This window comes from Cyprinus carpio, chromosome B20, assembly GCF_018340385.1.
Source record: "Cyprinus carpio isolate SPL01 chromosome B20, ASM1834038v1, whole genome shotgun sequence".
NCBI classification, from domain to species: Eukaryota; Metazoa; Chordata; class Actinopteri; order Cypriniformes; family Cyprinidae; genus Cyprinus; species Cyprinus carpio.
The window spans coordinates 24,554,659-24,568,572 of NC_056616.1; the positions used below are offsets into that span (position 1 = coordinate 24,554,659).

Consider the following 13,914-nt stretch of genomic DNA (forward strand, 5'->3'; position numbering starts at 1 on the left):
GTACTTGTAATAAGAGTAAACTACTTTTTAAAATACTCGTAATCAGACTACAGTTACTTTTTTTATGGATTACATGATTACATTTTATTAACACAATGGTAATAAGTTGTTCACAATTCACTGATTCTCCTAAATTTCCTTTTTTTAACATTTATATTTTTTCCTATTAAATCCTATTTTTTTCCTATTTAATTTTCTTTATTGTTACTACCTTATGCACTTCAAGTGTTTTGAGATGAAATATTTAACTTTGTTGTGAGTTTCAGGTTCTTTAATATTCATTTTTGTAATATTGTTCGTCTTTTCCTCATTGTTACTATGCACTTAAAATGTTTTGAGATGGATAGAAATTTCATTGCTGTGTGAATTTCTTTTTTTTCAAAATTCATGTTTACAATGTAGCTATTTTTTTATGTTTTTTATTGATACATTCATATACATTTCTAGTGTTTTATTAGATTAAATATTTGACCTGGCAGTAATATTGCTGTAAACTTCATGTTTTTCAATATTGGTTTTTGTAATTTAGCTGTTTTCTAAATTTACTTAATTATAAGTAAATATCCTTTAAAATCATTAGATTTTGTTTTATTCAGTGTTAGCAAACACTAACAGCAAGGTACATTAGTGTTAGTATTTTTTTAAGTATTAACTGTCCATACATTGCACTTGGAAAATAAGATATTATGGCTCTTCTTGGTGAATTAAATATATTTTGTGGAATATATTTTTTCTTTGTATATGTCAAAATAGTACAAGATTAGACTAATTCAATATATGTGATATCAAATAAAAATTAGCACAAATGTAATCTAAATGTACTCCAAAAGTAATCAGATTACGTTACCAAAAATGTGTAATCTAAGAGATTATATTACTGACTACAAATTTTGTCATGTAATCTGTAATCAGTAACCGATTACAATTCATAAGTAATCTACCCAGCTCTGCTTACAAATTTCAGTCTGTTACTGATTCCAAATTACATGACAAAAACTGTAATTACTAATATAATCTATTACATGACACATTTTAAGTAATATAATCAGACTACTTTTTAAATACTTTTAGATTACTTATGATTTAACTCATTTATCACTTTTTAAATATGATGATATTGTACCATATACATATAAAAATGCAAAGAAAATATAAAAAAAAAAAAAATATATATATATATATATATATATATATATATATATATAGATCTATATATATATATATATATATAAAAGAGAACATATCCCATTCATTGTTATTAACAACAAAGTGCATAAAACATTACATTAAGTCAAGGTTTCTTAAACTGGGGTTCATGAAGGAAATGCAGGGGGTTTGTGAGTTTAATGAAAAGCTAATAATTAATTAAATCGTAAAATATACAACAAAATCAAAATTAAACACTTAGTACAAACATAATGTATTTAATTTATTATAATATGTAATCATGCAATCAGATAAAAAAAGTAACTATAATCTGATTACAAGTATTTTAAAATGTAATCTAATTACAAGTACTTAATTTTTGTAAACTGATTACCAGATTACATGTAATCAGCTACAACCCAGCACTGAATATGATTATAAAAAAATTAATATTAATAATAATAAATATTAAACAAAATAAGATATTACTATTTTAATATTTCACTGTAAAAAAAATAAAAAATCTTGATTTCATCGCTCTGCCAAAACTGCAGTGTCTTTATATACCTTCAGTTCTTCCATGTTCTTCTGGGAAGCCATAAGAAGTTTGTAGTAATCGCTTGAACGTGTGAGCAGTTCTAAGTAGTGTGCATTTAGAGAAGAGGCCTGGGGGACAAAGACAAGTGTGAAAAAAATGTATGTTATAATAAAACAACACTGCAATAACAGCAATGCTTGTGTGTTGAGTTGGAAAGTGTGTGTTTGTAGGTGTACCTCTTCTGAAATGCTGGAAGATGGTGACTGCAGCACAGTCCTCTTGATGGGGATGTTAAGCAAAGTTTCCAGTCCAGCGCTGTAAACTGCCAACTCAAGCTCATAATTCTACAGGGACACAGTTCAGATTATTAAAAATGCTGTCAGATCTGAAATAAGTAAATCTGCAAACTACAGCATTAGCCTAAAAGAATGACTACATATGTGTTTGTATAGCACTTTTCACATGGCTTCAAAGCAGCTATACAGAAAGTCATGATGCGATTATAAAGCATAAAAATATTATAAATATTAAATTTAATTGTTTTTTTATTTGTCTTATAATCACAGTTCAGATCACAGCTGGGTGATAATGTAGTTTACATTTTACAGTGATGTTTTATATTATTTATCTTAACACTATAATAAAGGCCCCATTAGTTAATGCATTAACTAATATCACCTAACAATGAGCAATATATTTGTTACAGTATTTAAAAAATCTAGGTTATTGTTATTTTAGTAACCCTGAGATACTATTATATTGGTTGTTAATATCTGAATCAGTTTTTGTTTCCATTTTCCATTTTTATTTTAATTTTAGTTCAAGTTTTAGTAATTTTGTTGTGTTTTTTTTTTGTCATTTTTATTAGCTTTATATATATGTCCATATAGTTTTTATTTTATTATTTATTTTATTTTATTCATTTTTATTTCAGTTTTAATTATTTTAGTACATCAAGTACTAAAAATAAATAAATTATATATATCAGGTAACAATTTTTTTGGTTAATTATTTACATTTTATTTTCAGTTTCAGTTTTATTAAATTATAATAATCCTGTGTAAACATTAGTTAATAAAAACATAAATGCTCATTGTTAGGTCTATTGAATAATAATAATAATAATAATATTAAGAGATTAAATAATATCAAGAGACACAACTTTTGATTTTAATAATGTGTTATGTAATAAATGTTAAAATTAACATGAACTAAAATTAATAAAATTAGTATTTTAATTAAATTTTAATTTTAACAAAATTAAATTGTTTGTGTATGTTATCTAACATAAACAAATTAAACCTTATTGTAAAGTGTTAATTAGGCATGGCCTCGGTTACATAAGCCGAAAAGTCATTTCAGAGACAGAAACGACTCAGATTATGATCATTTGGTGTTTTAATTAATATATTGGGACAAAATCTTCTGACAGCACATTCAAAGAAACTGAAGGTTGAATACCTTGATGGCATTTATGCAGGTTTCTCCGTCTTTCTGCACCGTCTCCAACAGCTCTCTCTTCGCCTTTATATCAGAGTTTAACGCCTGCATACATTAGAAAAGAACATTACAAAAGTCTAGCTTCAGTTAAATTAAACAAATGTGGATTCCTCAAATACATGTTTTCCAGGCTCACTCTCTGTTGGTTGAGGAGTTGTGTGTAAACTGTGATGTCGTCGGTCTTCACGGCCTGCTGAGAATCGATCTGTCGCTGGGTTTCGTCGATCCAGCCGCCGAGACGAGAACTGGACTGCAGGTATCGCTGCAGATGCGGCAGGTAAGCGTCCAGATCCTCCAGCCTGAGAAAACACCCTCGTTAGTCAGTTCATGCAGGGCTACAGCCGGAAAAGCAGGCGTTCTGTTGGGGTCGGAGCGTCTGACCTGTTGTTGATCTGTGTGTGGATGCGTTTCCAGCGGTCTGACAGCTGGTTGACGTGCTCGGCGTACTGGGAGAGGTTGATGATGCACCTGTAACGGCCCTGATCCATCTGTTCATTATACTGTTGGATCTTATTCAAATCGACCAGCAGTGAATTCAGCAAATCCTGCTTCTGCTCCAAATCACTGCGCATACTCTGGGTTCGGAGAAAAAGTACAGATTAAGTAATATTGTAGGGTTAATTTTATTTAAGGACTCATTTGGGTTTTCTTCATTTTTACTAAAAAAAAAAAAAAAAAATTATAATCTTTTTTTTTATTTTTTATTAAAAAATTAAAAATTTGTAGTATTTTTTTTTAAATATCTAAACATAATTACCTTAAGCACTTGATGGTATTTCTGCACCTCGTTTGGGTCGAGCGATGCCGTCTCTTTCTCTGTCAGCCGAGCTTCATAAACCTTCACCACATCTTCAGCTTTCAGCAGATCTTTCAGCAGAGACTTCAGTGAATTCAACCTGAAACACGGAGGACGGCTGTGAAGTGTAATATTTAATAGGTGTATTTCACAGCAGCTGATATTTTATCTGATGCGTCCAATACAATTGCCTTCATAATGTTCATAACAGTTCATAAGAGTTGTTTTACATTTTAATAATAATTTAAAATATATATATTCCAACAAAAAACAATAGAAATTATTTATTATTATTATTATTATTATTATTATTACAATATGTAATTATTTTAAATTGTAATTTCATTAAAATATATATAAAAATATTTTAAAGAAAACAGATTGTATTAATTATATTTGTAATTATAATAATTATAACATACTAATAATTATATAATAATTTTATATAATATAATATAATGTAATATATTATATTATAAATTATAATATATACAAAATATTCAAACAGAAAAGTCATTTAAAATTTTAATTATAATTTTATAAAATATAAATCTAATAATAATAATAATAATAATAATAAATAAAAACATTGTTATTTAAAATTATAATATATAATTATATACTGTATTAACTAAAATAGTTAATTTGAAATTGTAATTATATTATAATAAATAAATAAAATAGAAAACAGTTATTTGAAATTTTAATTATAATATATAGTTATAATTAGGGTTGCAAAAAGGTGGAAAAATTCCTGCAAATTTCGGAAATATTCCAGAAATATTGGAAACTTTCCAGGGATTTTGTGAAAGTTTCCGAAAATTTACCGGAAAAATTTGCAACCCTACTTATAATTATACTAAAAATATATTCAAATGCAAAAGTTTTTTTTAAAATTGGAATTATATGATAAATATAAATACATTCAAACAGAAAACTTATTTGAAATTGTAATTACAAATTAAGATATAATATTTCACAATATTACTGTTCTTACTGTATTTCTGGTCAAATAAATGCATAAGAGACTTCTGTGTTAAGAATTTTACAGACCCCAAACCTTTGAACGGTATTGTATCATTACAATAAAATCCAGCTTTTCTATGTGTGTATTGAGTACCTCTGCAGGTGTGCAATCGTGTAGTTCTCCAGGTGAACTAGTCTCTGGTTAATGAGGTCCAGCTGTGCGCGCAGGTATCTAGCTTTATCACTGTCCGTGGCGTCTTTGAGTTCGGTCTGAACGCTGTCTCTCAGTCTCTGAAACTCGGCCTTCAGCGTCTGCACGTCCTTCTGAAAGACCTGCACACAAGCGCTCTGTGTTACACCCTACCTCTCAGAGATCAGTGTTTCTGAGCTCATGCGGTGGTCACCTGTGTGCTGGCGATGTGGCGTCCGCACTCCTCCGGCGCGTCCTCTCCTAACGCGATGTAGAGGAACGTGATGAGGGACGAGTCTGCGGCGTCCAGCTTCAGTCGCAGCGTGTTGAGCTCGTTCAGCAGTTTGACGCTCACGGCCGCCGCGTATTCAGATCCCTCTCCTCGAACGGCTACGATAAACACAACACATTCAGGATGTTACGCAGAGGATCTTCATAGTTTTTTACTTGTTTGCCATTACAAATATCTTAATATTCTTCATAGTGTGGCAATGTCTTATTCATTTTAATAAATAATATTTTATTATTTTCAGGATTTTCCAGAAATATATATATATATATATACTTGAGAATTGCAAAAAAAAAAAAAAAATTATATATATATATATATATATATATATATATATATATATATATATATATATATATATATTTGCTTTAAAGGAAAAAAATCTGTAGTTTTAGTTTTTTCCTTATAGCATAAACCTCACTAGATTTTTTTTTATGCTTTAACCAACAAAAATTTGTAAAAAAAAAAAAAATCTAAGAAAAATAAACCTAATTCTAACTATATTTTGTGAAAACAAGTCTTGCAGTTTTCTCAGTCGCTTTGGTACATTTCTCGAATCATCCTTGACATTTGCAAAACAGTAAGTGCATGTCTCAAAACAACTCGTACAAATAGCAAAACACCATGGATTACCTGCAAAAGCCAGTCTCTTGCTCAAAATCCTTAGTTCATCTCTCAAAAATAAATATCACTCTCAAAAATAAATGTCACTGTGTATGGATAAGACAGTCAATTTGCTTAGTCATGTTGTCAATATAACAGCGTACTCTGGAAGGATGTTCTGATGTAAACTATGGCAACATTTTGGATGACAGTTACTGTATTGAACAGTATGCCATATGCTTATGTATGCTACAGTATACAGTATATCCATTTCAAAAGTGCAAATTTACACATTACTGTATGTGGGATATTGATTGAAAAAGACTGGATAGAATTCCTAGTTACACTTTTACTAGTGGTCTGACCAAAAAAAAAAAAAAAAAAATTAAAACTTTACACTGTCATTGTGATATAGAAAAGGAAAAAGAAATATGGGCACAAAGATGAAAATAAAAAATAAGTCCATTGTCAGAATTTGTAACTCTTGTGTTGTGCTCTGTCTATACAGTATATGCTTCCCAACTGAAGATTCATGAGATGAACCTTTGAGTTATTTCAGAGAAATGCTTTATCATTGGTTGATCTAAATTCTCTTTATTAGTCAAGATTCACTTGCACAATTCATGCCAAATTTACAAAAAGTCTAATAATAATGTGTAAAAAAAAAAAAAAAAAAATGCTTGGCAGTTTATGACAACTATATTTTGCATTTAATGACTTATACGATGAACTAAAGACTAGATGCTTTGAGGGGTAAGACTACTGCACAGAAAACTATATAATACATTTTGAGCAACGTGACATTAGCAACTGATAATGTAGGTGTCACGGTTCATGAATGCACCGTCTCCTGCTGGTTTGTTGTGACGTCATGTTAATTGTTTTCATGTGGGTGTTACCGCTGATCGGCTGATCAGCGGCAGGTGCGGCTCGTTACATCTGCCTATATAATGCCTGGTCTTTCGTATCTTGTTTGTCAGATCGTTGTGTGAGGTCCGCGTGGTGTATGTCTACTCGTTGTTCGGCGTTCCTGCCTGCCTCTTGCTCTGTTTCCTGTTCGGTCGTCTCTGGATTACAACCTTGTTTACGGATATCTCGCCTTCACCCACTCCCACCAACGCACTCAAGGGGAGTGTTTGTTCCTCACCATCTCCACCAACGCACTCAAGGGAATCGTCGGGGTCTTCACCAGTTCTATCAGCGCACTCAGGGGAATCTACTCACCTGTCTGTGCTGCCATCAAAGTCCCTGCGTCATTCTCCAGGAGCCTGTCATCATCTCATAGTGTCAATAAACATCATTATTACTCGCAGTTGCCTCCTGTCCTTTATCACGCCGTGACAGAACGATCTGACCAACTTATGGAGGCAGCGAGCAATCAACCGTCTGCTCTGGAGGATTTCCTCAGCGCCAGTGTTCGGAGGATGGACTCCCAGGAGAGGAATCTTAACGACACTGGTGGTCGCGCGGTTCAGGCTTTGGTGACGCAGGTGTCCGAGCTCACCCAACAGCTTCAGTTACTACGAGCTCCCACTGCGCCGCCCCACACCGCCCCGTTCCGGCAGCCCCCTTCGGAAGCCCCCTCCCAGCCGGAACCACGGCTCCCCATTCCGGAGTCATATTCGGGTGAGCCTAACTATTGTAGAGCTTTCTTGACCCGTTGTGACATGCACTCTTTCCCTACAACCCAGAACCTTTGCCAATGAGAGAGCCAAGGTGGCATTTGTTCTCACATTGCTCACTGGGAGGGCGGGCATTATGGGGAACGGCGGTGTGGGAGAACCAGGATCCATGCTGCGCCTCGTTTCAGTCACTCTCCGCCGAGATGAGACGGGTCTTTGATCGGGCCGTCGCCGGGAGGGAGGCGGCCAGGAAGCTCGCGGAGCTACGGCAGCACGAGAGATGCGTCTCGGACTATTCCATCGAGTTCCGAACCCTGGCGGTAGAGTGTCATTGGAACGAGGAGGCGCAGTGGGACATGTTCCTGCATGGGCTGGCTGACCGCGTCCAGAAGGAGATCTACGCCCTGGACCTCCCCACTTCACTGAATGGCCTGATCGAGCTGGCTCTGCGGGTCGACGCACGGCTGACGCGGATGGAGAGGCGGAGCTTACCCAGTTCCACATCGGGGCTCCAGCCTAACGTGCGGTCCAGCGGCGGGGACGCGGCCAGCCCCTCCGATCACGAGCCCATGCAGGTAGGGCGAGCTCGGCTTTCCCCGGGAGGAGAAGGAGAGGCGGAGGTCCCTGGGCCTTTGCCTTTACTGCGGGGGAACCGGGCATCACGCTTACACCTGCCCGGTAAAAGGCCAGGCCCGGTAGTACGTATGAGGCTACTATCGGGTGGGATCTCCGCCGAGAAGACCTCATCATCATCCACGCTCCTTCCGGTAAGACTAAGGTGGGCAGCACAGACCCACAACTGTCAGGCACTACTGGACTCAGGGGCAGAAGGTAATTTCATGGACAGTACACTGGCACACAAACTTCACATTCCCCTCAGAGCCCTTCCTCACCACATCACGGTCCACGCCCTCAATGGACAGAAACTCTCCAGTCATATCTCACGTCACTGAAGACATCACCCTCATCACATCAGGCAATCACACGGAGACCATTTCATTCCACATCCTTGACTCTCCCCTGGCACCCATAGTCCTCGGTCACCCCTGGCTCCTCCGCCACAACCCCAGGATAGACTGGTCCTCTAACTATGTTCTGACTTGGTGTAAAGGATGTCATGAGTCTTGTTTAGTGTCTGCCTGTCCGTCTGTTTCTATGTCTGTGTGGCAGGAGGAGGCGGTGGATTTGTCTAACGTGCCCGCGGAGTACCTCCACCTGAAGGAGGTGTTCAGTAAGTCTCGTGCTGCTTCTCTTCCTCCGCATCGTCCCTACGACTGTGCCATAGAATTACTGTCGGGTAAGTCTCCGCCTAAGGGCAAATTATATTCACTTTCGGTTCCAGAAAGGGAGGCTATGGAGAAATATATTTCTGATTCTCTAGCTTCCAAGTTCATCCGCCCTTCCTCTTCTCCAGCGGGGGTGGGGTTCTTTTTTGTGGGAAAGAAGGACGGATCACTGCGACCTTGTATCGATTACCGGGGACTGAACGACATCACGGTCAAGAATACTTATCCTTTGCCGTTGATGTCTTCAGCCTTCGAGAGGTTGCAGGGATCGTCGATTTTCACAAAACTGGACTTACGTAATGCTTATCATTTGGTCCGATTCAGGGAGGGGGATGAATGGAAGACCGCTTTTAATACCCCCAGGGGGCACTTTGAATATTTGGTCATGCCCTTCGGGCTTTCCAACTCCCCAGCGGTCTTCCAGGCACTCGTCAACGACGTGCTGCGAGATATGATTGATCAGTTCATATATGTCTACCTGGACGGCATATTGATTTTTTCTTCTTCTCTCCAGGAACATGTGCAGCACGTTCGACGAGTGCTTCAGAGGTTGCTAGAGAATGGGCTTTTTGTCAAGGCGGAGAAATGCGAGTTTCATGCACAGTCGGTTCCATTTTTGGGGTATATCGTGTCGACTGAGGGAATGCGCATGGATCCCGAGAAGATTAAGGCTGTGATAGAGTGGCCAAGTCCAGATTCCCGTAAGGCCCTACAGAGGTTTCTGGGGTTCGCCAACTTCTATCGGCGGTTTATTCGCAACTTCAGCCAACTAGCCGCACCTCTGACCGCCTTGACCTCCACCAAAACTACGTTCAGGTGGTCAGACACAGCCGAGGCTGTGTTTGCCAAAATGAAGAGCTGCTTTGTTTCAGCCCCTATCTTAATAACCCCTGACCCATCACGTCAGTTTGTGGTGGAGGTCGATGCGTCGGAGGTGGGGGTAGGAGCGGTGTTATCTCAGCGTTCTTCCTCAGACGACAAGGTCCACCCTTGCGCGTATTTTTCTTATCGTTTATCTCCAGCCGAACGTAATTACGATATTGGTAACCGAGAGTTGTTGGCAGTCAAGATGGCATTGGAGGAGTGGCGCCACTGGTTAGAGGGTTCGGGGGTTCCTTTTATTGTATGGACTGACCACGAGAACTTAGAATATATTAGTACGGCTAAAAGGTTGAACTCCAGGCAGGCTCGGTGGGCACTTTTTTTCGGACGTTTTGATTTTACTATCTCGTATCGCCCGGGTTCCAAGAACATTAAACCCGATTCTTTATCACGGATTTTTGACCGTTCCGAACGCCCGTCCACTCCCGAGTGTATTTTTTCCTGAGACATTAGTGGTCTCCACACTCACATTGGAGATCGAATCGAAGGTTAAGACTGCCTTAGAAGGGGTAATGCCTCCGCCCGGGTGCCCACTGAATCGCTTATTTGTGCCGGAGGGATTACGGTCCAACGTTATCCAGTGGGGACATTGTTCTAATGTGGCTTGTCATCCAGGAGTTAACCGTACTAAGTTTTTGGTCAAGCAACGATTCTGGTGGCCATTGATGGCTCGCGACATTCACAGTTTTGTGTTGGCTTGCTCAGTTTTTGTGCCACTGGTAAGACTTCCAATCGACCTCCTGATGGGTTACTTCAACCGCTGCCGGTGCCTTCGAGACCCTGGTCCCACATCGCTCTAGATTTTATCACCGCCCTCGCGCCCTCCCAGGGCAACACGGTAGTTTTGACCGTGGTGGACCGGTTCTCGAAGGCGGCCCACTTTATTCCCTTGCCCAAATTACCCTCAGCCAAGGAGACAGCGGTGGCCGTTGTAGATCACGTCTTTCGGTTACAAGGCCTCCCGATAGACGTGGTGTCCGACAGGGGACCCCAATTTGTGTCCAAATTTTGGCGAGAGTTCTGTAGATTACTGGGGGCGACTGTAAGTCTGTCCTCAGGGTTTCATCCCCAGAGCAATGGTCAAACCGAGAGAGCCAACCAAGATTTGGAAAGGGTGTTGCGATGTTTGGTTTCCAAGAATCCTTCCTCCTGGAGCCAACAATTGTCGATGGTGGAGTACGCCCACAATACCTTACCCATATCAGCTACGGGCCTATCACCATTTGAATGTAGTGTAGGTTACCAGCCACCTGTTTTTCCCAGTCTGGAATCCGAAGTCGCGGTCCCCTCCGTTCACGCCTTCGTCCAGAGGTGTCACCGCACTTGGACTAGAGCCCGCGAGACTCTACTCCAAGTGGGGGCACCAAGGCTAAAGCCGATCGCCACCGGTCTAGGCCTCCCGTATACGTCGTGGGTCAAAAGGTGTGGCTTTCTACTAAGAATATTCCTCTCCGCTCCGTATCTAATAAATTGGCTCCCAAATTTATTGGCCCGTTTACTGTCACCAAGATCATTAGTCCGGTGGCAGTCCGCCTCAAACTCCCTCCAGCGTACAGGAGAATTCATCCCGCCTTTCATGTGTCAAAGATCAAACCCGTTTTTCATTCCCCCATTAATCCGCCTACCCCGGTTCCCCCCCCCCGCCGCGACTCGTAGATGGGGAGACCACTTATTCGGTCAATCGCATTCTGGACTCTAGACGGAGGGGACGCGGTTTCCAGTACTTGGTGGACTGGGAAGGTTACGGTCCGGAGGAGAGAAGTTGGGTACCTGCTAGGGACATCCTGGATCACTCTCTTATCGATGATTACAATCGACAGGTAAGGGGTTCTGGGGACGCCAGGAGGCGTCCTTAGGAGGTGGGGTACTGTCACGGTTCATGAATGCACCGTCTCCTGCTGGTTTGTTGTGACGTCATGTTAATTGTTTTCATGTGGGTGTTACCGCTGATCGGCTGATCAGCGGCAGGTGCGGCTCGTTACATCAGCCTATATAATGCCTGGTCTTTCGTCTCTTGTTTGTCAGATCGTTGTGTGAGGTCCGCGTGGTGTATGTCTACTCGTTGTTCGGCGTTCCTGCCTCTTGCTCTGTTTCCTGTTCGGTCGTCTCTGGATTACAACCTTGTTTACGGATATCTCGCCTTCACCCACTCCACCAACGCACTCAAGGGGAGTGTTTGTTCCTCACCATCTCCACCAACGCACTCAAGGGAATCGTCGGGTCTTCACCAGTTCTATCAGCGCACTCAGGGGAATCTACTCACCTGTCTGTGCTGCCATCAAAGTCCCTGCGTCATTCTCCAGGAGCCTGTCATCATCTCATAGTGTCAATAAACATCATTATTACTCGCAGTTGCCTCCTGTCCTTTATCACGCCGTGACAGTAGGAAACCGCAGATAAATGTGCATGAATGTACAAAAGTAATCGCAACTTGTTCATAAGAATGAGAAACTGGTTTTATGATGTGTATAAATGACTAGATGATGTGGAGGTTGTACAAGCAGTTTTGAGAATTTCATTTCTGATTTGAGAAATTCACCAAAGTGACTGAGAAAAACTGTAATATCTTACCTGCACAGTTTTGCTTATCAGTAAATTTGTCTTGTTTTAAAGAAGCTTAGCTATTGTACTGGACATAATAAGATAATAAAATAACAATTATTCCAAACTTTAACTATTAATATAAATACAAATAAATCCATATTTAAAAGCAAGATTAATGCTTAAAACAACAACAAAAAACTTGTTTATTTAAGAAAAAGATATTAATATCTTAAATGTCTTGAGACCCCTAAATTCTGCTTTTTGTTGCGTATCTGTGCATACAATACAACAAAACGATTTTGTTAGTCAGTATTTTCGACTTGCTTTCCATTCAAAATATCTAAACATTATTAAATCAAAATATATTTTACTAGAGAACTAAAAATGCCTTTTAGGTCTGTAAGATATTATGAAAAATCGATCAAAATGAAGTGGGTTTATGCTTAATACGAGGAAAATATCAGTACAAAGTGCTGTAAGAAAAATTTTATTGTAATCGTAAACTCACTTAATTTTGAAACTCTTTTCAAAAAAAGTCATTTTCCTTCTCAAGTAAATGCATCTTGATTTTAAGATATGTTTCCATATCTGTCCTGAGAAACAATGAGAGACGGAGCACACTGACCGTACGCAGGCAGATCCACCACCAGCTTGCTGTAGTGCTGCGTGGCTCCTGTGAACTGGCTCTCCATGAGCTTGTGATCTTCGGCCCCGAACAGCTCTGAACCCTGCGAGTGTTTCTTGAACTCCTGGAAGTGCATCTCCAGACTTCGCATGATGCTGTTGTACTCCTCCGGACCCATTTTGGAAAGCTGCACAAAAACGCATTTGTTTTTGATCGGTTTTGTTGCTTTGATAATGCACATTTTGTGTGAAACAAAACAAGTAAAGACATTTATAATGTGACAATAGATTTCTATTTCAAAGAAACCCCATTCTTTTGAACTTTCTATTCATCTGTGAATCCTGAAGAATAAAATGCATCACAGTTTCCACAAAAATATTGTTTCTTAAGCAGCAAATCAGCATATTAGAATGATTTCTGAAGATCATGTGACACTGAAGACTGGAGTAATGATGCTGAAAATACAGCTGTGCATCACAGAAATAAATTACAGTTTAACAGATATTCACATAGAAAACAGCTGTATTACATTGTAATAATATTTCACAATTTTTACACATTTCTTTAATTACCATGTTGATGGTGAGTGAATTGATGCGGTTGATGTCCAGCAGACAGTACTGCCATGAGATCATACTCTTGACGTTGATGTACAGCTGATTCCAGACGGTTAGAATGGCCTCATAATACTGAGAGTTCCTGCCGTCAAACAAACACAGTTAAACAGTGAAAAAGCAACTTAATAATGTCTTAAATCAAGTCTAACGTGCAAAAATACACTACCAGTCAAAAGTTTTGGAACAGTGAGATTTTTAAAGAAGTCTCTTCTGCTCACCAAGCCGGCATTTATTTGATCCAAAATACAGCAAAAGCAGTAAAATTGTGAAATATTTTTACTATTTATTTTTTTTGTATTGAATGTGGATA

General features: G+C 38.9%; 1 protein-coding gene across 2 annotated transcripts in view; it reads right to left on the reverse strand.

Annotated features, from left to right (window-relative positions):
- wu:fi04e12 (desmoplakin) overlaps window positions 1–13,914 on the reverse strand; it is a 40,924-nt gene that overhangs the window by 7,559 nt on the left and 19,451 nt on the right. For both annotated transcript variants that reach the window (XM_042746513.1, XM_042746512.1), the window contains exons 13-22: window positions 13,560–13,686; window positions 12,988–13,174; window positions 5,351–5,526; window positions 5,101–5,279; window positions 3,942–4,080; window positions 3,566–3,759; window positions 3,321–3,483; window positions 3,146–3,229; window positions 1,921–2,028; window positions 1,714–1,812 (exon numbers count right to left, since the gene is read on the reverse strand). In XM_042746513.1, coding sequence (XP_042602447.1) covers window positions 1,714–1,812; window positions 1,921–2,028; window positions 3,146–3,229; window positions 3,321–3,483; window positions 3,566–3,759; window positions 3,942–4,080; window positions 5,101–5,279; window positions 5,351–5,526; window positions 12,988–13,174; window positions 13,560–13,686 — 1,456 coding nt within the window. The remainder of the gene's footprint in view (window positions 1–1,713; window positions 1,813–1,920; window positions 2,029–3,145; window positions 3,230–3,320; window positions 3,484–3,565; window positions 3,760–3,941; window positions 4,081–5,100; window positions 5,280–5,350; window positions 5,527–12,987; window positions 13,175–13,559; window positions 13,687–13,914) is intronic.